Raw genomic sequence first — 24558 nt, 5'->3', positions numbered from 1 at the left:
CGGGGTAGCCATAAGTCAGCTAAGACTTGACGACACTTTGCATACACACAGTTTAAAAAGACCAATAGTGTAATTGCACTTCATAGTGTAATAAGTATAAGGTTATAGTGGGCTTTAAAGCTGTCTGTATTTAATAGGAAAGCAAAATAAACCTATTAGAAAAGGATTTTTCCCCTTTTGTCCAGCATTCTATGTTACAGACAAGTGTAAGTAGATAGATTGTTCTGGACATTGCCAGAATTGGACTCCGGACTTGATGTAGTCCCGTCCCCCCGTCCCCGAGCCATTTTGTACAATCTTAGGGCATTTTGCCTAGAGCATGAACCTGTCTGCACAACAAGGGGTGGTCTCAGTTATTCTGGGACCTTCAACAAAATTCAAGGATGTCCCCTACCCAGAACCCATGTATTCCCACCCAGCCTCTCCACTGCCTGGATGAGACTGGCTGGCTCTGCAGAGGAGCAGAAGCTCAGCAGCACCCTGTGTCAACGTTGGGAGATATTCCAGGCAATGTGGGTTTGCTGTTTGCATTGCAGTTTGCTTTTGCAAATTGCTCACACGTGGGTGGGATTTTCAGGGGCTCGGGGAGGATGCTGAGGGGAGGGGATTGTTGGCTAGTTCGGAGGCTGAATTGATATCTGCTGTTAGGGAGATGGTTAAACACATGCAGGAGAATGAGGCATAGAATGCTGAAGGGGCAGAATTTACTGCACAACAGTTGATAAACTGATTAGTTTCATCATTGAAATGCTGCTGGAAGAGAGAGCATGTCTTTACAGAGGTAGTTAGTCCAGTGCTTCCTTGGCATAGTCCAGTTGCTTTGACAGATACTCATCCATACCTATGTAATGCTTGCAGCTTGTCAACTTGATGAGATAAGGGTGAAAGAGCTAAATACCACAGCAAAGGGGATGCATCACCCCCTGCCCACAAGGGCACTGTAAGGGATTTGTTCATCCTCGGGGACGATATTGTTTAGCCAGATTGGATTGGATACATGACCCCTGTGGTCCTTATGCCCAGATTTTAATTGGCTGTAGTAATGGCTAAAGCGCACCTCCCAATTGAGGAGACAGTGGCTGCAAGCTTACATAGAAGGGCAGAAGGTAAGATTTTGGCAAGCTTCTCTCCTATTCCCATTGCCACCTCCATCTAGCGTGGCTTCAACTTTACACTGAAAACTGAACCCTGAATTTGGCACAGCACTAGGTCAAATGATCTCCAACAGAAACCGTATTTTAAAACTATTGTACATTTTTGAAAGAGATCTAGATTCCTTTTTAGTGCAAATAAAGTGTTGGGTTTTTTCCCTTTTATTCATATTTAACAGAAGGGTCATGGCATCATGTGGTGAACAAATCTTTGTTCCTGAAGGGAACAAAAGTCTTGACTTATTTTCTTTGGATTAGGAAGGAGCTTTGCTCTCTGATCTGTGGGCCTGTAACCTGCCCTCCTAGAATTTCAGGAAATTTTATTTAGGATGTCAAGGCTATGTTCTTGATGGATTAGTTTTTCTCAGGGCTGTCTTTATGATGAATGCCAAAGATATCCTCTTGTTCCAGGATTGAAAGTTCAAATATGTGTAATAGCTCATAGATGTTTAGTTAGTGTGCTCCAATGATTTGACTACACGAACTGGAGTATGGGGCTTATTTGTAGAGGTTGTTTATTTAGGATTTCTTGCTCATTTATTGAATTGGTTAGTTGCAGTCTTTTTGCTCCCACATTTTCCCCAAATATCAAGTTTTCTTATTCACAGCCTAACTCATCTTGAGTTTGCTACTTAAGGCTTTTGACTTATGTACCAAACCAGGAGTTCCAATATATCAGGCAGGCACATGGAAAGATGCCACTCTAATCTCTCTTAGCAGAGACAGAATGGGTCTTCTCCCCACCCTTTGTATTCAGATAGTGGTCACACTACGGTTTGCTTTGGCTGAGATGACACCCTTGCTGTTCATGGGATCTAGTCTTCAGTTTTTCCATGTGTGTCACATGCTGTCAAGGGGATTCTTGTTTATGGTAACCATATGAATTCATGACCTCCAAAAAGTCTGGCTCGAGTCTTGTAAACTGAAGGCTGTGACTTTCTTTATCAAGGCAATCCATCTCATGTTGAATTATCCTCTTTTCCTAGCATCATGTGCAAAGCCAAGTTTTAAAAGAGTTGGAGATAATGGTCATGTTGCATTTAGTTTAATGATAGCTTTAGCCTCTTCTTCTGTTCCATTGGGAAGAAAGGTGAGGTATATATTAAATAAGTTCTTCTTTGCTGGATTCTCAGGTTTCAGACTATTTCCTGTATATTATCTATTTTGTTCTCCATTTTGATTCCCCTTTGGCATGATACACTATAAATGCACAAACATTTTAAAATATGCTAAGATTTTTGTAAGTTTATTCCTAATTAATATTTCATTTTGCATGCTTCTGACACAGAAGAGATAAAAATACTCATTAGACTTCTCCCTGTTGATTGGGCAGGTTGTTTGGTTCTGTTTGATTTCCCAAAATGAGGCCTTATCCAGGACGCCAGTGCTGCTAAAACAACCTTCTGTGAGAACTTTGCCTTCTTCAATTATGAAGGCAAATACATAGCGATGTTTTAAAATGTAGAGCTTAAAAGTAAAGCTTGTTAAATTTTGTTCTTGTTTGTAAAGTACGTTTTGAAACAAAGGGGCAGCATGAAATACTGTTCCATTCAAAAGGCTAACGTTTTGTTTTCCGTGACCCTAAAACGAAAAGGTCTTTCGTGCTAGTGTTTTTTCCGTGTGGTTAAGTTTACAGGTATGCTTATATATAGACTATCTAAATGCATTTTCTGAGTTAACTGACTAAGCACTAACCGAACAAGTAAAAGTTATTTCTCTCTCTTCTTTAGAACTATATTCTTAGTACTACTGTTTTCTCAATATGCTCGAAATGTCAAATTCCCATTACCAATTTACAAATCTAAGAAAGGATGGACTGCATATCGGTTACAACTTTTTAAAATGTTTCCTGTAAGTACATACCTAAGTTTTCCCACTTAGTTTTATTGGATCTCCTATGCTTTTGTTCTCTTGAAGTAATTAGCCAAATGAAAGCTTCCTAGTTTTTTGTTATACAAATTCAAAGGCTGTAATTGATTTTCTAATATACAACCACATCCCCAAATTAATACTGTGAATAATGGGTAAGCTCTGAGGCCTGAATGGTAGCCTCTACTTCCTGGTTGTGTTGTTGTTTGTGTTGTAATGCAATGAATTTCAAGCACGGATTGTTTTAGGGTGCCCAAGTTTTTACAAACAATTTGAAGTAAAATTGGTGATCCTTGTTCTGTAGCCAGCTGGGGAAAATCAAATGCTTTAATAATTAATTACTGTAACTAATATAATAAAAAGGATAGATATAATAAATAGAAAAAAAATGAAAGCTTTAATACAGGAATACAAGAAGAAATTGATCACAGACCTAAATAAGATGTGCTGATAATCATAGGTGACTAGGATGTAGAAGTAGGAAAGAGAAATATTGTCAAAATATTTGGGTTAGGAGCATGAAATGAAGCAGGAGAGTGACACATAGAAGACACCAAGGTGTTCATTGCAAACACATGTTTCAGGCAACTGAACAGTTAACTGTATATGTGGGCATCACTGGATGGGCAATACAGAAATTATATAGATTACATGGCTTGGAAGCAGAAGAATCTCTATTCTCCGCTAAAACAAGACCAGGGAACTGATTGTGGTACAGATCATGATCATAATATTGAAAATTAGAATAAAGCTGATGAAAAACATAGAAATATTCATAGTGCCAAGGTACAGTCTAAACAATACTCCTGAATATTTAAACAGCCATGTAAAGAACAGATTTGCACTGCTAACTACTAAGTGAATGTGGTCCACAAGATCTGTGTGTTGGAACCAGAGATATTATCAAGGAAGAATGAGCAAAGACTATTCCTGTAGTTAAAAGAAATGAAAAGTCTCAATGGTTGACAGATGAAATGCTTAAAATTACTAACTGTAGATGCAAAGCAAAAGTAAAAGGCAACAGACTGAAAACACTGGAAATAGATATCACAAACTGCAGCAACTATCAGACCATTGCAATTTCTCATGTAACGAAAATCATGCTCATAATCTTATAACAAAGATTATCATATATGGAATGAGAAATGCCAGATGTTTGAATTGGATTCAGAAAAGGAAGAAGCAAGAAGAACCAGAGACTGTATTTCAAATTTACATTGTTGCTGGAGCATATAAGAGCATATTTTCAGAAGCAAATCACCTTGTATTTCATAGATTACCACACAGCTTTTGACTATTTGGATCATGAAAAACTATGGTTGGTTTTAAAAGAAATAGGTGTGCCACAACATATGATTTTGATACACTGCCTATACTCTAGATAAGGGGCTACTGTTAAAACAGAGTATGGAGAAACAGAATCAGCAAGGATCTGTTTTCTCTCCCTATCTGTTCATATCATAAGGAAAGCTGGATTAGATTCATATGAAGAACAAAGATTCATATGAAGAACAAAGCAAGCTTGAACTCTCCCTAGAATGACTAAAGAGACCATTGTCTTTTGGTCAAATTATGAGAAGAAAAGGCTCACTGGGAGAAAATAACGCTACAAATAGGTGAAGGCAACAGAAAAAGAAGAACACCCATCATGAAATGGATGGACTCAGTAAAGGAAGCCATAGCCCACAGTTTGCAAGAACTGAGCAAGACTATTAATGATAACAATGTTTTGGAAGTCATTAATTCATAGGGTAGCCTTAAGTCAGAAGCAATATGATGGTATTTAACAGACTGTTTTAGTAATTATTGGGGAATGGAGTTCAATTGATTTATTTTATTTACTTAATTTACACTGCGTATCTTCCCAATTTGGACCCAAAACAAAGTTACTTTCATCGTCACCACAACCCTATGAGGTAGGTCAGATTGGGAGTGTGTGACTGGGTCAAGGTCACCCAGTGGGCTTCCATAACAGAATGAGAATCTGGGTCTTTCAGATCCTTAATTGATATTGTAGCCATTACACTTTGGTGGCTTGCATTAGGTAAAGCTGGAATGTTAGGTATATTTAGAATATGAAGTGTGGTTCTGCTTTTCCCACCTCCAGAAGGATATTGTATAGCTGGAGGAGCTTGTGAAAGGGGCTACACAAATCACCAGTGCCATGAGAGCATCTTCCCCATGAATTTCAAATGTTCTACAGAAAAGATTGCTGAGGGGGCACATGGTGGCAGTTTATTAAATGTATTACCTCTCAAAACACAAACAGGATAATTAACAAAAAGTTTAGTAGTACATTTGAAACAAAATTAAGTATTTCCTCATTGCGTAATTTAATTCCAGGAATTCATTGCTATGATATATGGTAATGAATATTTTTAAGTGGTATGAATGGGTAAAAATTATCTACCTATCAGGGTTGATGCTGGTGATTAAATTCACCCCACTCTACACAAGTACCTGCTATCTTAAAAAAATACATTCTCTTATTTTCTTGTTTGGCTCCTGAGATCCGTTGATTTTCCTTTCTGAGTTGATGCATATGTGTAGTGCTTAGCTTTTATATTAAAAAGATCAATGGCAATCCCTCAAGTGTTTATCTGGAGAAATTCCCAGTTTTTGAAATTGTAAAATATTCCCTTTTAAATAGGAGATGTGTTTTTAGAACAGTTCCCTTTTAAAGGGGGAGACTGATACAATTCCTTCCCAGCTGAATTTTTATTTTGGAAATGTTGATAATGTGTTCTTCTGAGCGCATCAACTTTCAGTGTTCCCTTGCAACAGTGTGTCAAGTTCTCTGTCCCCAACCACAGATCATTCTTGCCATTCTGGTGTCATGGTTGCTGTGCTTCATCTTCACCGTGACAGACGTCTTTCCTCCTGACAGCACAAAGTACGGATTTTATGCACGCACTGATGCCAGGCAAGGAGTCCTCTCAGTAGCACCATGGTTCAAGCTTCCCTATCCATGTAAGTATATGTAGCAAACTTTCCTCCCCAAGATAGTACATTGGGTGCTTTTTATAACCACTTTGCTTTTTGTCATGCTTACTCCAACTTTACTGGTTTCTTCTTTTGTGTGCCTTGCATCAAGACAATAAAAATACTAGTTCACTGGCACGTACTTATAGAACGGAGTGTTTGGAGTTGGATTCTGCATTGTTTCTTATCATTTTCTGGAAGTGAAAATAGAATTGTTACTTAGCCCCCATCATAAACCAGTTTATTGTTTATGTCCTTGGCTTTAAGCCGATTTAATACATACATGCCAGTTGGAGAGGGCTCATAGCCCAGTGGAGGAATATATGCTTTGCATGAAGTAAAATAGAATGACCATTGATAACTTACTGTGAATGGTCCTTCTTCTTTGGAGTCAGGAGGACACCTTGTCCCATCCTTTCATTGTCTAATAGTCCATTTGCAAAAAAGAAAAGAAAAAGAAAAAAGAAAAAAAAGGAAATGAAAAACGATAATAATAGCTTAATGATTAATCTGAAAGGCAGCAGAGAAGTAGAAGGTTAATCATAGAATAAGTTATTTACCCTGTTTTAGGGAGGTTATTATTTTCTATTAGCCCTTTTTAGTTCATAACACACAACAAGTTATATTGTTAAGTGAGTTTTAGTTAAGTTTTTTAGCTCGGACAGTCAAGACTGGCAAGTGGCAGGAAACACCCAGCAAGACCTCCTCGTGCCTCAACAGGGAGAATGGGATTAGCTCCAGGTAAATCTCCAGCTTCTAAAGGGTCACAGACAAGCTGGGCAAGATTCCTTTTATGAAACCCTTAAAAAGCCACTGCCAAGTGACTCTAATACATCCTTAGATATTGCTGCAGCAATAATTTTGGGCTGGATTTCTTGGTGCAGACAAGCCAATCCAGTTATGAATGACTGAAAAGTTTATGATACAGTTAATAATGCAGGTACCCTTCTTCTCTGATTACTTTGTTTATCAAATGAGTATTGAAGTTTGAAGGTTGATGGTAGCCTAGGATGGGGCCAACCGGCTGGTCCAGTCACTAAAACTATTATCTGGTCTCTGGTGAGCCTGCTAAATACAAATCAAAGAATGTGAGGGAAAAGTTTTGTTATAGTTTAATAAGAAAAAGGGGAAAGACTGCCTCTGCTATTGGATAGCCACAACACACGTGTCTATGTATTATTTTTATTTTATACATAATAATATACATGGGATGCCTACATGTATGTTGGAAACACTGTTATGCAGTACCCACTTGATGGTGCAGCCAAAACACTATGGAAGAAGTCACATTTTTGTGTGTCTAGAGCAGGGGTAGTCAACCTGTGGTCCTCCAGATGTCTATGGACTACAGTTCCTATGAGCCTCTGCCAGTGTTTGCTGCCAGGGGCTCATTGGAATTGTACTCCATGGACATCTGGAGGACCACAGGTTGACTACCCCTGCTCTAGAGGACAGTGTGACACCCTAGAAAAAGAGGCTAGCCCTCCTTCATCTTAAGAGACTCTTGATATCTTAAGAGATAATGTTTAAATCCACCAAGAGAGATTTCATGGTTTTTGCTTTGCAGTTCAATGGGGATTGCCTACAATTTCAGCTGCAGGCGTCATTGGGATGCTCAGTGCGGTGGTTGCTAGCATCATTGAATCCATTGGTGATTACTATGCCTGTGCAAGGTTATCTTGCGCTCCTCCACCACCAATCCATGCAATAAATAGGTAAGTTTTCTCAGAAAGACTTAAAAAACAAAAAAACAAAACTGTGCCCTGTCTGTTCTGTGGCAGCAAAGTAGGTATTGATATTTCTGTCTGATTTTGTGAAAGGATTATACAGAGTTCTGTGAGGTTTCTTTTTTTATATTACTATTTTATAATTGCAGGTGTTTATATTAATGTTTCAGCATCACAGATCAGTTACCACAAATGACTTTTATTTCATTTTGCATCACCTCAAGGATCTTTTTTTCCCTTGGAGGTGGTTCACACTTGTATCTGCTCGTCATAAGGCCTTGAGTAATCACGAGTTTATGATGTACATGTGACTCAGCCCCGAGAAACCTTACACAGCTGCTGTGTAGGGCAAAGCATCTAAGGCAGGTGGTGGAGTTTCTCCTCAGGCCTGATCCCTATTACTACTTTTGATATTAATCACTACTAGTTAGAGAGGTACATCTGTTGTTTTGGGAATTTTTTTTTTACTTCTGCACATTCCAACTAAGTTTATTGGACTCAGGAATCTCTTACAACATACATTTCTGTGACCTGTTGTTGCAGTGTTGAAAGTACCACTCAGCCAGCTGTTGTATTTTTTTAAAGTAGATGTTACAGTTAAGATTGGCAAGATAAAAGCTTGAAGAAGCAGATGGCTTTTTTTTGGGGGGGGGGGGTATGTGATGAAGACTAAATCTGAACAAAATAAGACCCACCCACACACATACCTGAAGCAAGAGTATATCTTAGACAAGCCTCTTGGCCCCTGCTGGGGTTAATTCCCGGAAAGGAATGGTGAACCTCTGCTATATATACTGTGAACCTCTGATATATACCTAGTTGATAGCCAAGGAATCTCTTAGCCAGGCCCCTCCATCGAAAAGCAGACTGGGTACGTACAGGGCCACACTCTGACTTGGTCTGCTTTTCAATGGAGGAGCATGGCTATGATGTTCCCCTCCCATCGGGTGGTGTCACACTTCAAAAAAAGAAATGTGTGTTTAGATTTCCCTACATTGGTCTACACCAAAGGAAGTGGCAGGAGATGTAGAAAGTTGCATTAGATTGCATTAGCCGAAAGCACAAAGACCAAGTAGAGGGCATGAAGAGTTTTGCTTTTTAATATAAAAAGGGACCGTTTTTTTCTTGGTTGCTTGACTTGATCTGTTTTTTACTGCAAGTGGTTGGGTGTGTCTTTTTCCTTTTGTTTGTGTGGCATAACATTTTAAAGATCCCCCTAGTTATATTTGGTTTATTCTCAGTTATGGAAGAATTTGAAACTTCCTCTTATTTTGGCCGCTGAACATTCAGTGCATATTACAGTTTGCTGCCCAGCCTGCCATGAGCACCTGACTGGCGACATCTGCTTTCTGACTTATTTGCATATCTTCATCTCAGTTTTTATCAATTGCAGGGGCATTTTCATAGAAGGGCTTTCGTGTGTATTGGATGGAATATTTGGTACTGGGAATGGATCCACTTCTTCGAGTCCTAATATTGGAGTCTTGGGGATTACAAAGGTACTCGGTTTATTCCTTTTAGCATTTTTCTTTGTCCATCAGATGACTCATATAGGGTACAACCCCTTTGGAAGTTTCACCTGCAAGCACTTAAGACAAAGAAGAATTAGAGTTGTACAGAAAAGGCATGATTCTGATCACTTTGAATTGTGAGTCATGTTCGAGTTCCAGATAAACCATTCAGGTTTCATCTGCAGGTTTCAAACTTCAGTAGGGGTGTGCATTCAGATCTACCCAAGCTGAAAATATACCTGAAAAATATCCTATCAGTATTTGTGGGGTATATTTTGCCATCCTAAATGTACCTGCATTTTCTCAGGGAAATTGGGGGGGGGGGGAGATCCCAGATATATTTTGGAATTACCAGTAGATCTGAAAACAGCTGTTTACTGGGCTTCTATAGTCCCTCAGCTGTAGCTGGCTCCTCTTAATCAGAAGCAGACTGCTTCTGGTGTGCTCCCCCCCCCCCTCATTCTCGGGTCTGTTGGACCCTCCAAAATTCAGGATTTCCAGAAAATCTTGGATCTGATTACTGCATAAGTGTTGGGATCCTTATGTTTTTGGAAAACAGGGGACCGGGGGGGGGGGGAATGCACAGCCCTACCCTTCAGCTGCCATAGAATGAATAAATTACCTCTTCTTCTTGCAGTCATGACAGTTGAAGATCAGCCAAAGGATGAGTTATTTCACCCATTCAATTTGTGAGTCAAGATGAAATAGGAATACTGCTTGCCACATTCAGCTCTGAATATAGATGAGATTCATTTATTGATTCATTTATTTATAGCCCACCTTTCTCATTGAGGCTCAAGCCACATTACAGAATTAGAAAGCAATGCAATAGAAGCCAGCAGAATTCATAAAGCAAATGGTGCAATGAAACCAGAATGCAAAATTAGAGACCAGTGAAATAAGTACCGTATAATAAGGGGACACTTCATTTTTTCCAAAAGTTGGCAGTGCAATTTTAAACAGAATGACACCCTCTAAGTCCATTGCAGTCAATAAGCTTAGAAAGATGTAACTCTATTTAGGATTCCATCTGCAGTTATATTCCTTTGATAAAAAGAGTCCTCTTGAGTAATTCGGTTTTATTGAGTTTCCTTTAATTAAGCAGAGTCCAAAATCATGAGCCTTTCTTTCTGGCATCCATTGTCAAAATCTGCGTAAGAAGTTCTTTCCTTTGGCTGCGGAATATTTCTGAATGTCTTGGGGCTAAACCCTGTGAAATTTTGGCCCGCCCTGTTGGTTTCTAAAGAATACAGGTGTGTGTACAATTCTAAAGCGTAAACGTGTGCTGGTGAGGAGAACTAATTCCTTCCTCCTTTGCCTGCCCCCCCCCCTTCTCCAGGCCAGGCTCCCATCCAGAATTTAAGTGCTGAAGTGGGGAGAGCAGTGGGCTAGGTGGGGCGAATTCAGTACCTCCTATCTGCGCACTTTTCTCTGCGTCACCACCCAGCTCTGAACGTTGTTGGGGCATGCCTTTATTAAAAGGCACAGAGCTGTTGCCGTCATGTACTATTTGGCCCTTGGCTGCTTTTGTTCCACGGAGGTATCATGGTAATGTTTGAAAGTATAAACTGCCATCTGCTGGATGCATCTCTTTTGGTCATTTTAAGAAAGAAAATTGCTCAAGAAAATGAAATTAGACCTTGTTGTTGCACCTTTGTTATTGGAAAGGTGCCTGTACCTAAATACTAACAGGTCTGTTTAGCCTGGAGAGGAGACGACTGAGAGGGGATCTGATAACCATCTTCAACTGTTTAAAAGACAGCCCTATAGAGGATGGAGCAGAGTTGTTCTCTCTTGCCCCAAAGGGACGGACCAGAACCAATGGGATGAAATTAATTCAAAAGAAGTTCCGTCTAAACATCCGGAAAAAGTTCTTGACAGAGTGGTTTCTCAGTAGAACAGGCTTCCTCGGGAGGTGGTGGGTTCTCCATCTTTGGAAATTTTAAAACAGAGGCTGGATAGCCATCTGACGGAGAGGCTGATTCTGTGAAGGCAAAGGGGTGGCAGGTTACAGGGGATGAGCGATAGGGTTGTGAGTGTCCTGCATAGTGCAGGGGGTTGGACTAGATGACCCAGGAGGTCCCTTCCAACTCCATGATTGTATGAGTCTGTGTTTCCATAACCTAGTTATCCATATAATGAGAGGATTATTAAATATGCACACATATTTGGATCCCCCCCCCATGTGGAATGCCAAAGCACTCCCCTGAGTGCTTTTTCTCACAAAAACAGATGTCACATGGACATCTATAGACCAGTTGTGGGATTATATAATAACAATATAGAAATGAAAGCTGTTTTAGAAAATATCTCTTTGGAAACCATCTGCCTTACTGGGCCATGATAACTGTAGCAGCTAAAGAAACAAAAGGAGAAACAATTTAAAAGCTAGTTTTAATTCTGGTAGCATCTTAGAAACAACAAAGTTTTTTCAGGGTATAAGTTGCCTATTTCAGGTCTGATGAAAGCTCATGCCCTGAAGAAGTTGCTGGTTTTTAAGGTGCTAAAGGTAAAGGTAAAGGTATTCCCTGTGCATGTACTGAGTCATGTCTGACCCTTGGGTGACGCCCTCTGGTGTTTTCATGGCAGACTCAATACTGGGTGGTTTGCCAGTGCCTTCCCCAGTCATTACCGAGCTGGGTACTCATTTTACCGACCCCGGAAGGATGGAAGGCTGAGTCAACCTTGAGCCAGCTGCTGGGATCAAGCTCCCAGCCTCATGGGCAGAGCTTTCAGACTGCATGTCTGCTGCCTTACCACTCTGTGCCACAAGAGGCTCTTTTAAGGTGGTACAGCACTCAAATTTAGCTTTTCTACCGAAGACCAACATAGTTTCCCTCTGAAACAATAAAGCAGTGAAAGAGACCTTTCCCCACTAGAAGGGTATGCCACTTCAAATGAAACATGATTGTCACATGCACTCTGATGCTAACGCCTGAAACTGCCACACAAAAGCTTTTTGAGAAATGCTTTGGTCCTTCTCCTGAGACTGCTTGTTTGGAGTGAAGCATGCTGTTATCAAGTTACACTCTTGAAAGAGTGTAGCCTCAAGCGTGAAAATGTCTGTGCTTTATTTGCATTCTCTTACATAACTCTACCAGAATAATCTTTTGAAATGAAATTTCAATTAAGACGGTATTGTGAAGTGTATGCAGTATAACCTCTGCATCACCTTTTCCCCATTCAGGAATACTGGGATCATGTGATAACAGAATTTGGTAATAGCTCATCTACAGTTTCACCCACTCAAGCAATCACATGATAAATATGGCCATAAGTGCTGTCTTTTAAAAATCAGGATGGTTCCACATTAATCTGGGATTCTCTCTCTCTCTCTTGACTAAGTTTTAATGCATAAGCAGAGGATGATATTAACATGTTACTTTCTTGTACTTCCTGTGTTTTTCTTTCTCTCTCTCTAGACCTAGCTCACACATATATATATATATATATACTGGAAAACTAGTTTTAGCACCAGGATTTCTTGTGTAGATGATGAGAGTGCCACTGAGGTTCCTTAGGACTAGTGTCCGACATTTCTCTCCTCCCAGCTTAATTGATTGCTTCCTGTATCTCAAGCTGGTCCTTTCTTATGAATTATTCAGGAAATACTTGTAAACAACAGTTCTTGTTGTGGGCAGAAAATCCAAGTCGTTTTTTTTCATTTTGCAAAACAGCCAAAGCAACTTCTTATTTTATTTTAGAATTACCAGTGTTTTGTAATCACTGTGACAATAATAACAATAATAGCATTGCAGAAAGAACATGAGTAGTGACAAACCATATACGAGCACCTCCTCCCCTGACTTCCCTAAAAAAAGAGAGCACATAGAGAATGCAGGAGCATATTGGGACATTACATTCTTGCTTCTGCACAGACTCAAAACACCCATTTGCACCTTTGAGTGTTTGTGTCCCTAAGCTTCTCTCCATGCAGAAGGGTGTACTGCTTGAAAATGATAGCCGTCATCAAAGTTTTCAGTGTGACAGCAAAAGATTAATAGAATAAAATTGCAGCCATTTAAATCTAGCAGAATTTTTTCAATGATTTAGAAATCCTGTAATGTCAAAGGAAAATTTCATCATTCTTTCATGGGGAAACATCTCTAAAGTATTTTACTTTTCTTGTGTTGCAGGTTGGAAGCAGGCGTGTTATTCAGTATGGAGCAGCCTTCATGCTGCTGCTTGGAATGGTTGGCAAGTTTAGTGCTTTGTTTGCATCACTCCCTGATCCAGTGCTTGGCGCTCTCTTCTGCACCCTCTTTGGTAAGGGATTCTCTCCATATTATTTTATGTACATCATTAATCTCTGTAGGTAGCCATGCCAGCAAATCCATGCCCTGCCTTCAGACATTGTCTATTATTTGGGGGATCCTGTGTCTCAAGATACACATCAATATCATTTTTGAATGGCATCATAAGTTTCATATCTGTTCTAGCATAATATTCTAGTAGTAAAGGCATCTGACTGAAAGTAATACAACCTTGAAAATCTGCTGCGAACTTCCAGTTTACCTGTGATGATGCAACTTTGTTCATCTAATGAGTGTTTGAGTAGCCCCAACCTCTTTTCCTCTTCCATCTTTGCAATGTTGCTCCTCCTTGCCAGTCAAAGCAAGCCGTCTTCCTTCAATGTCACAGTACCTTCATGTACTGTAGGTCATTTTCCTTAATGTTACTGATCTCTGTACTGTGATATTGCTAGATTCAAGTCCAGTAGCATCCTAAAGACCCACAAGATCTCCAGGGTATAAGCTGTCAAGAATCAAAGTTCTTATCATCATATACAAGTCAGAAGGGTGATCGCTGAATCTTAGATCCTGCAGCACAATTGATATTGGCACACTTTGATGTAATAAGTTCTGACAGACAATCCAGCCATTGGAATAATACTATTTTAACCAGGCTGGGGTTATTGTATTAATTCTTCTGGGGCAATTACATGGCTGCAGCATGATTTTCTACAGCATGGCTGTCTTCAAGAAGTGCCTTGTTATGGGAGAGCTAGTTGTAGGTCCCTATTATTCCTATATCACAAGTGGAGCAACAGAGGCCATGAAAGCTTTTCCAGGGCCTGGCATATCACATAAGACAAAGCCCTTAGGCTTCCATGGTATCTCCTTTTAGCAGCATGATTCAGTTGGCCAGTTGTCTTCACAGAATCTTCGGATAGCCTTCCAGCAGTAGGCTTTGGAAAGTTTTAGAGTAGTGCATAATATTTCAAATTGCACAGAATGTAACAACAAAAGGCAGGGTTTTTTTTTCCCCCTGAGCAAATTCCCTTCAAAGGCCTTCCTCAGCTGGAGTATGGTTCGCTTAACACATCTTCTGTAAATGCTGGACGTTTCAGATTAATTACTTCAATAGAATTTAAGATTTTGAGTTTAAGGTACATATATGGAAGTAGCCGCATCAAGACTTTATATCTAAAACTTATGTATCCTTGTTTAGGGATGATTACCGCAGTAGGGTTGTCTAACCTCCAGTTTATAGATTTGAATTCTTCTCGGAACCTCTTTGTGCTTGGCTTTTCTATCTTCTTCGGATTGGTCCTTCCAAGTTACCTTCGGCAAAACCCATTGGTTACAGGTACAAAGTTTGTTCTTTTTCTTTCTTTTTTCTGCTATGTATATTAAAAGCTTCTGCTCAAATAATGACCAGAATGTTTTTTTTAAATACATATTTTGAAGTGTGTGCTCTCAAAAACCTTGTCTCATGATGTATGCTACACTCAAGATATCAGTCTGTGTTCTGCTAGTTAGGACTGCTCTTATTAAACAGCAGAAACTTTAGCTGCATGTTTACATTTGGCTTCTAGTTCTTGGGATTCCTGAAGCCTTTGGAAGTGCTGGCCAGAGGAAAATGATGGCTCACTGTTTATCTGTGCCTTATGCATTTAAAATACTTTTGTAAGTCTGGATGTTCCACAATACTGATGGTGCTTGAGCTCTTATTATTTCTTAAACTATCTCGGACCTGGTGAAAACTTGCAGTGTTAGTACAAAAACAGTTTTATCAGCAAGAAAAATAGCCCACATTTTAAACAGTGAACTGGATGGTTAAAATAAGACAGCGAATAGGTTACAAAAAGAAGTTGAGTCAACTATGAATGATTATGTAATTGGATTAGGGTCTGTATGAAAGTTGGGTTTTGTTACAGGCTGTGTCCTATTGGAATCCAGTTGTGGTGCTGGGATTAGAGCTGATAGATAGGTAGATAGGTAGGTAGGTAGGTAGGAAGGAAGGAAGGAAGGAAGGAAGGAAGGAAGGAAGGAAGGAAGGAAGGAAGGAAGGAAGGAAGGAAGGAAACTAACCAGGGTCATGTCACTCTAGTCCAATTGACTCTCCCAGCTGTTCCGATGAGGAAATCAAACATAATTGCCCTTCTGTGCACTATGCCCATATGCCTTAGATCAGTGGTCCCCAACCTTTTTATCACCAGGGACCGGCCAACGCTTGACAATTTTACTGAGGCCTGGGGGGGGGGGAATAGTCTTTTGCCGAGGGACATCGCTGCCGCCTGAGCCCCTGCTCCACTTGCTTTCCTGCAAGTGCCCCTGATTTCCCGCCGCCTGCTGGGGGGCGCTGCCAGCAGCATCTGCGCAGTGCTATGCTGAGGGGGAGCTCCAGCCATGGCGGCCGCTGGAGAGAACCAAAGATGAGCCAGCGGCAGAGTGGTAGGGCAGCCCTCGAGGCAGCAGCCGGGGAGGAGGACGAGGAGGAACCGCGCCCCGGTACCGACTGATCCACAGACCGGTCCCGGTCCCCGGACCAGGGGTTGGGGACCACTGCCTTAGATCTTATTCTGGGAGAAAGGTGCTACAGAAATATTTGACTGTAGTGGCATATACGTTTATGCAAGCATTAAGGTATTTATGCTGGCTACTTCTCTGATGTTGACTCCTCGGATAGCACATATAAATATGATTGTTCCCAGGATTCTGTAGTAACTTCTTTTCCTCCTGTTTTGTTTATTTAGGGATAGCCAGCGTTGATCAAGTACTCAATGTTCTTCTTACTACAGCCATGTTTGTTGGGGGTTGTGTAGCATTCATTTTGGATAACACAATTCCAGGTTAGTCATGCAGTATGCCTGTCCCTGGCCCCTCTTTTCTGTATGTCTCAAATATATTTTTATGCTTGTCAGACAATCCAAATCTCTCCTTGCCCGCCCCCCCATCCCAAAACATAAATACATTAACAGTCCAGGAAGCTCTTTTTTACGACTTTGCTGAAAAGAATGGGAGTGGGGCACTCTTGAGCAGCTTCTGTTCATTTCATTGATTGCATCCTGTGAGACCGTCTTCCCTTTTCCTGTCTCTAAAGGAGCTAAACAACTCACCTGCTTAGGTGCCTTCCTTCCAGAAGGGCTGCTTTGGTTTGGAAGTGAGGCAACTGTGCCTGAAACCTCCTTCCCTCCCCCAAATTAAACGTTTCATACTTTGCATAAAGAATACAAATCTTCCATTCAGTTAAATGAGCCTTAAATCCCCCAGCTTCACAATTATAGCTCTAGAAAGCAGCATATGGAAGAGCCATTTCATAAGCTGAGGCCCGTGTTTCATGCTTCTTTTCCTTTCCTGGCAAAGCACAGCAAGGCAGATCACGGAGCCACCAGATCAAGGCGGGCTTTGAGTAGCCTGTTCAGGTTGTGGTGAAAATAATCTTTGTTCTTATTTCCTGCCCTTCCTAATAACTCCTAATAACCTAATAACCTAATAACCTAATAACCTAATAACAGGGAGGATTACAATACATTAAAACTATCTCTGCTAAAAAAAAAAAAAAAGCGTAAATATTAAATATTAAAAGCATCTGGAATTCCAGTAAACCTCATTTCAATAAAATTTTGAGAATCCCAGCTCTTTCCTTATGCTGGTAGATACATGCTTGACAGGAAGCAGACAAGCCCGTTGCTTTCCTTGTACAGAGAACTTCACTTTTTATGTCTTTAAATATGATTCTCAAAGCTGTTCTTTTCTTCCTTCCTTCAAAAATTCAGGAAGTCCTGAGGAAAGAGGAATCCGGAAGTGGAAAAAAGGGACAGGGAAAGGCAGCAAATCCATCGATGGCATGGAAACCTACGACTTGCCTTTCGGCATGGAAGTGATCAAGAAGTACAAATGTTTCCGTTTCTTACCCATCAGTCCCACCTTTATGGGCTACACATGGAAAGGTTTCAGGAAAGGAACCCAGGAGGAGGACTCGGAGGCTACCGTATAGCCCCTGTTGAAAATGTCTCCCTTCCATTCTTGCTATAGTAACAGACAGATCAGCAGTTCCTTGCTGATTTTTATTTCATTTTGTATATCTGCATTTTAAATTCTGGAACCAGAGCCGAGACAGATTCTAAAAATAGCTTTCCTGTTGTGGGCGGTGATAGCTATCTATAATGTCTCTGTTTTGTTAACATGATGTTTGGTTTTGTTTTTAAAACTTTTGCTAAAATAGTTTGTCCTAAATTTTAGGACAGCTGCTGTACTTTGGGAATTGTCAGTCCAACTCTCTAACTGGTAAACAGCATTTCCATAAATGCAGCACTGAGACACGGCTTTATCTTTCCCATTTGCACCAGATACATTCCATTTCTTTATCCTTCCTGGACTTGCAGTCAATTTTTTTCATTCTGGCAAATTACAGCGGAACCTGGGCAGTACTTAACATATTTTTTCCAGCAATAGGCCTAGAATTGTTGTACCGACAACTGGTGCCCTTTAGCACATGCTTTCTTTGCATAAGAGCAATATCCTGGAACTCTTTGTCCAACTGGCTGTTTCTTAGCACAGCAGTTGCTGGATGTAGCTCCTTGTCTTGAGCTGTCATTCAGTTGACACATCCATGATCTGACCATAGGAACACCTAAGCACTTCATGTATGGGTAACAACCCAGGCCTTATATAACTGAACAGCTATTAAGCAACTAGAGTCGCTAGTCCTCAGTATAACAATGCAGATAGACTGTTCATCTTGTCTCAAGATTGTTTGCAAATGTGTTTTTAGACTGTTGGCGGTGAAACAGTTCTGCCAGTCTCGAAAACAGCCTATGATTCACATTTGCTTTCTGTTTCTGAGCTGAAGTGAACACAGGACCTTTTAAAATAATAGATGAGACGTTATGTATGACATCACTGCCCACTGGGTGGTTCAACGGGTATCGGGGGCCCGCTGCGGGCGCCATTTGATTTTATTTTCCTGTACTAGTCTTGGCTCTGTTGTTTCGTGGCTCATCATGCATTCATAATTATAAACAAGTTATTCCAGTTTACTGTTCTTACTATTGCAAGTTAGTTTTTAGACATCAATGATTTGTCTGTATGTGTGGCTTTCCCCCCTACTGTGCCCCCCCTCCCATTTTTTAAAGTCAGGGAGGCGTTAGGATATGTGTTATCTCAAGGCCGGTCTGCTCTGAGGTGTTTGCTTTGCTGTATATTTTGTTTTCAAAGCAAACACTGTAAAAATGGGTCAGTTTCTCAAACTTGGCTACTAAAAAAGAGCAAAACAGCCTTTATTTTATCTTTGAAGCTTTTGAGGGTTGGGGAAAGGCAGCAAAGAGCCTCTGTCTATCAGTATTGAAAGGTGCAGAACGGAAATGAAGCAGTCGATTGTTTGTATGCCAGCATGTTCCCTACCATTTCTGCAGCATTCACCTTGTCAGTTTTTGTCTTGTTTGGATCCAGATGAGTCCCACATTCTGATCTTCCTTCAACTAACTTTCAGTAGTTTGCTGTCTTAGAATCTAATGATGTGATGCCTGCCCCAAACGGTTAAGCTAAGGCTGGCTCACAGACCTTCGGAGGTACTCCTGCGACACTGGGAACTACTTGAGCATTTTGGTTGACAACGGTGTAGTAACAATTCTGTGCAAACCTTGATAGAACTACGTTCCACTGAGGGACATGCCCCTATGTAAATATATATAGGCTGGGCCTGCATACTGCTCTTTTCCACCTTGTATTTTAAGTGCAACCAAAGAAATGGGGTAGGACAGCCACCGTGACTGAATAGTGGCTCTATAATCAAGTCTGATGCCAAAGTCTATCCCTTTCTTCTTCTTGTCTTCTCTCCCTCTCTTTCTCACATACACGTTGACAGAAATTAATTTATGCACGTTTTGGTCATGGCTGGCCTTTCTTTTCTCTCGTCCACCCACTCCACTCTTTCTTTCTCTTTTTCTCTCTTTTGGCTGAAGAATGTGTTGTTTCTCAGTACAGAATCAAAGTGTCACTGATTGTGACTTGCTGCAGGGTTTGTTCATGCACAAGTCCCCAAGAACTTGGGCACAAATAACCCGCAGTGGATTGCATCCAGCATTGTCAAATGAGCTGTGTAGAGGCTTAGGCAGGAGTTAGGACCAATGTGTTTCATGCACCTTAATACTGTGCTATTGTTCATCTCCTTGCTTGACTGTATTTATTGCAAAAACTTGTCCTGGGCTGCAATGTAACCAACAGCCGGTTCCTATACTGCAGGGGTAGTCGACCTGTGGTCTTCCAGATGTTCATGGACTACAGTTCCCATGAGCCCCTGCCAGAATTTGCTGGCAGGGGCTCGTGGGAATTGTAGTCCATGAACATCTGGAGGACCACAGGTTGACTACCCCTGCTATACTGCACAACAGTGACAGATTGCTTGTCTCGCTTCAGCTCTGTACTCAGGTACAGCATCATGTTTTTAGGGGGTTCTTCACCCTCCCTAGATGAAGGTTTTTAAAGGGCAAATCATGTAAACATGTTTTTGACTCAGACCCCATTTCTCTGAGGCTCTCAACTCACTAGAAAGCCTTGCAACCACTGTTTTACTTGCTCCAAACAGGCAGTATGCAGCAGAGGCAAACCAGTTTGCCAAAGGTCTGCATTGCTTCCAAACAGGATCTGGTTTTGAAAAATGGTCTCTGAAGGGGGGGGAGAATACCAGAGTTGTGGGAAGATGGACTTGCTTTGATTTAGAGACCGTGATAAAAGCCAAGCCCTCTGATCTTGCAAAATCAACCACAAGAGGGCGGTGCAGATGCTGCAACTTAGGAAAGAGTTTAATGGCATGGATGTTTGATCATGCATAGGCAGCTATCTCGAGAGCGCTCAGAATGTTTCTAAATTTCTAAAGCAGAGATCAAAACAGATGAGAAGGTGATGTACACCCTTATTTTGTCTCGTGAAGAACAGACACACACACACATACCCATGAGGAAGCTGCTGATCAAATACTTAACTGTGAGATGGTCAGAGCTGGCTGTAGCTTGAAGCAAAGTCTCCTTAGGGAACAGCTCTTGGGTGGCCAAATCACAGAAGAGAGAGAGAGAGCTAATGGGGCTCAAGCTCCCAGGGAAATGCTCTCGCACAAACACCATTGAAATGAAAGAACACAGCTCCCATTCATTTTGAGAGAGCTAATCCACAGGAGGACGTCATCCCAGTATCCTTTGCCCACATTAGTTGGAAAGGGGTGTCATCATTTGCCTCCTCCTGCTCTGCTGCTGGCATTTGTGCAGAGAGAATTCTGGAACCTCCTTTCTCTGCAAAGATCTGTTCCAGTGTTTGGAGGTTAAATGATGTGTGAACCTTGGCCGGTGACTCATGGGCTTTAAATGTTTATCACTCTGAATGGAACTCATAATGGCTGGATGCTTACATCTATCCTGTTGTTATATGTAACTGGAAGAGAGTAAAAAGGTTGTGACTGCTTTCGATTATGTCTTTGCATGTAGCTGCCTGGCTTTTTCTATCAGCTAAATTAAAGCAGATTGTCTAGAGAGGATGCCTAGTGGAAGGGCTAGGGGGAAAGCACTGACAGATTTCCATGTAAAAAGCAAATAACCGTAACAAAATATAACTGCGTTGTCAAGCAAAAATCAATTTGGGGGCTTTTGTATGTGAACTGTAAAATTATGTTAATATTTTGGTTAAATTAAGAATTCTGGCAAAGATCTTCGAATGTGTCTTATAAAACGATGCCTCTCGGATTTATATTTCATTGATAAATTTTGTCCGTGGTTGACAAAGTGTTCAATTCAAATTGGACGAAGCTGCGTTAGGGGTGGCATTTTTAAATTTACACAGTCCATTGGTTTTACACCGTTTAATACTAACTTTCAATAGGGTAACTTTGTACATGAATACTTCAGTATTTTATTTCCATAGACTTTGAAAAAAACAACAACCAACCAACCAGTAACATTTCCTCCCCGGAGAACTGCCACAGGATTCCTGGGTGGGAGTGATATGATTGTCATGACAATGTCATGTGGTGATAGAATTTCTTCATTGACGAATGCCTAGCAATTGTGTATACTTTATTTACCCATGCTTATCTTAGTAACTGGAAATAAAAGGAGCGCTTGATCATCTCCTTACTTAAAACATAGGATACCGGCAATGGAGCTTTCAGTAGCTGCAAAAGAAAAAGTTGAGAATGGTTCAGCTTCCAAGAAGGCGTGGTTGGTAGATTTGGGCGGCACCATGGGAGAGGCAGTCAGGTTCTGACCCATGGGGTCCAATCCATGGGGAAGTTCTCCGGCGCAAACCTCACAAACATTAACTGTAGTGCTTTCATGCAGACTCCCGTCTGTTTCGACAGAGGCTTGTCTAAGAGAACTTCCCTGCAACTTGCATCAGATTGATTGGTGTGTGCTATGTGCGTGGGAGGGGGGGATGTTTTAGCCTTGGTCACTGTAACACCTTGGGCCTGCTCTGACTGGCAACCAGTTATGCTGCAAGAGATGTTAATTAGATGTGAGATCAACCAGTCAGACCAAAATGTAATAGCTGCTTAGTAGTGACATAAACTAGACTATGAATTTCTGCCATCTGTGAAGTGCCAACCTCCAGTGATGCAGTTTTAGGCTGCTTCCAGCATAACATCTGAATGGTGGCGAATCTCCGACTCACAAGGCTGCGACCCTCTCCCCCCTCACCCTTTGATTCCACCTCACTTCCAGCTCTGCACTGATCATCACAGTGGCACGTGGGATTAACAAGCATAGGGCCTGGTGATGTGTCAGTGGGGAAGAGCACAGTGGTAGGAAAGGCATGGCATTAGAAACGTTTTGGGTTACACCTTTTGCTCACCTGCTGCGTATTGTTTTTTGTTCAGTTTGCTCAAAGGAGGGATTGGATGAGTGCAGGCAGATGAGAGGGGGCTGCTTTTTCCTGCCGGAAGAGGAGCAACACGGTTTGCTAGTGTCAGAATGCTTGAGAGGTTCGGTTTTTACATAAGATATATTGTTTTTAACCCACTGGCCAATTTAAAATCTGGGTCTCAGTTCCCCAGAGGCCTCCTCTACCCTTGCTTTAGATATCAGGTCAAACCCCTTTCACCATTGGCTCTCGCCTCTGTTGAAGCTGTGCGTCCCACTTGGGGGAAAGAACGCATGCAGACTGTTGTGATGAGAAGCACTGAGATTCGGCAAGGAGGCACTGCCTGGTGGGAAACTCTTAATGTGGGAAAGCAGCCCTTTGCCGTTGGATGTTCCCTTGCATTCCAAAGCATCTCAATATGGATGACAGGCCAGCACAAAAAAAACCCCAAACCAAACAAAAGCTCCTTTTTTTCTTCTGTGGCCTTCTTGAATTAAAAGCATTCAGTCATTAACCACCCGGAGGAAGCGGCATGGGGGAGCCAGTCCCCGCAGAAAATATATACGCCTCGGTTTTGTGTCTTCGCATGGTGCATGTTGCATATAAAGCTGCTCACTCAAACATTTCTTAACATACCTGGACAGAGGACAGCAATTGTGGTGGGGACTTCACCTTTTGCAGTGCTAGATCCTTTGTCATTTGTGCTATGAGGAGGCCACGTATTAGCCAGTATTTAGCTTCTGCCTATTGGTTGGTCTCTCTCTTTCTCCTTCTCCCCCCGCTCCCCATAGTAGTGCTGGGCTGCTTTAAGTATTGAGAATTCATCTTTGGCAACATCCAAAACATTCCAGTCTGGTTATGATTTTATTGTGGCTGTGATTAGTCATCAGTACATATTTGATAGAGACTTGCCTTGTGTTATTGTTTGGCATATTTCCAAATAAGTCATCTTGCCAATTCAAACTATACTGTACTTTTTGTTTCGGCCTCTTCATAACAACTTTTGATGTAACAAACTTGACTGTTTTTAGACAGTAGGGATAACTTTTTTTTTTTCTCCCATGAGTTTTGTGAATGACTTTGACTGCACAGTCTCATGTTACATACCAAGTTGGGTTTTTACTTTGAGATGTGTAATTCTTTTATTGAGATTTTTATGAATTTTTTTGGGTTTTTTTCTAACATGGCTTTATTAAACGTTGAAATATTTAAAAAATATGTTAATATTTGGACCAGATGTTGTTAATAATAGTAGATAAAAGCTATTTTATTCTGTATTTTTAAAAGCTGTTCAGTATAAATAAAAACTGACATAGATGCAACTTTGCAACTGGATTACTGAGCTTTTTTTCCTCCTAGGTAGCTGGGAATGTACATATGTAGTCTTTATTGCTGTGTATTCGCTAACATTTAGAAAACTAGAAAACCCGTTTTCCTTTCTTTCATAATAAAGGTAAAGGTAAAGGTATTCCCTGTGCAAGCACCGAGTCATGTCTGACCCTTGGGGTGACGCCCTCCAGCGTTTTCTTGGCAGACTCAATACGGGGTGGTTTGCCAGTGCCTTCCCCAGTCATTACCATTTACCCCCTAGCAAGCTGGGTACTCATTTTACCGACCTCGGAAGGATGGAAGGCTGAGTCAACCTTGAGCCGGCTGCTGGGATTGAACTCCCAGCCTCATGAGCAAAGTTTTCAGACGGCTGCCTTACCACTCTGCGCCACAAGAGGCTCTTTCATAATAATGCACATCAATACTCAGACAACCACCAATATAACATGATATTAAAGCACAGGTGATACACACAGGAAATGCGTAAGAGTCAGCACTGGAACTTAACTTTGCCAGCTAACTCCTTGGATATACAGGTGCTCAGTAGTCATCTGTAAGATAAAAGAAAAGGCCGCAAGAACTTTCTTTTGGGTACCACTTTGGAGAAAGCTGTGCTCCTTGGAACTGCTCATCTAATTTCAGGAGCTTTTCGCATTTGGAACAGCTTCTTGCAAAATAACAAGTATGCAGGAGTATGACTGGGAAGGAACTTCAGAAGTGATCCTGGGACTATATCAGGGCTGACTGGAATGTAAATATTTTTAATACCCACATTGTTTTAGAAGTTTCATTTTCTTTTAAAGACCTCAGCTAGGTTGGGGTCATGGCTCAGTGGAAGAGCATCTGCTTTGAAAGCAGAAGGTTCAGTCCCTGGCACCTCTTGGTTCAAGTAGGTAAAGTTGAAAGGTCCTGTAGC

General features: G+C 41.1%; 1 protein-coding gene across 2 annotated transcripts in view; it reads left to right on the top strand.

Moving 5' to 3' along the window:
* SLC23A2 (solute carrier family 23 member 2) overlaps positions 1-23629 on the top strand; it is a 76983-nt gene extending 53354 nt beyond the window's left edge. For both annotated transcript variants that reach the window (XM_077306796.1, XM_077306797.1), the window contains exons 9-16: positions 2882-3002; positions 5834-5990; positions 7570-7717; positions 9123-9228; positions 13377-13506; positions 14692-14829; positions 16220-16315; positions 17243-23629. In XM_077306796.1, coding sequence (XP_077162911.1) covers positions 2882-3002; positions 5834-5990; positions 7570-7717; positions 9123-9228; positions 13377-13506; positions 14692-14829; positions 16220-16315; positions 17243-17463 — 1117 coding nt within the window. In that variant the 3' untranslated portion in view covers positions 17464-23629. The remainder of the gene's footprint in view (positions 1-2881; positions 3003-5833; positions 5991-7569; positions 7718-9122; positions 9229-13376; positions 13507-14691; positions 14830-16219; positions 16316-17242) is intronic.
* Positions 23630-24558: the final 929 nt, after the last annotated feature.

This window comes from Paroedura picta, chromosome 12, assembly GCF_049243985.1.
Source record: "Paroedura picta isolate Pp20150507F chromosome 12, Ppicta_v3.0, whole genome shotgun sequence".
Classification (NCBI taxonomy): domain Eukaryota; kingdom Metazoa; phylum Chordata; class Lepidosauria; order Squamata; family Gekkonidae; genus Paroedura; species Paroedura picta.
Note: the sequence above shows the minus strand (reverse complement) of the source record. Positions and strands in the feature narration are given on the sequence as shown.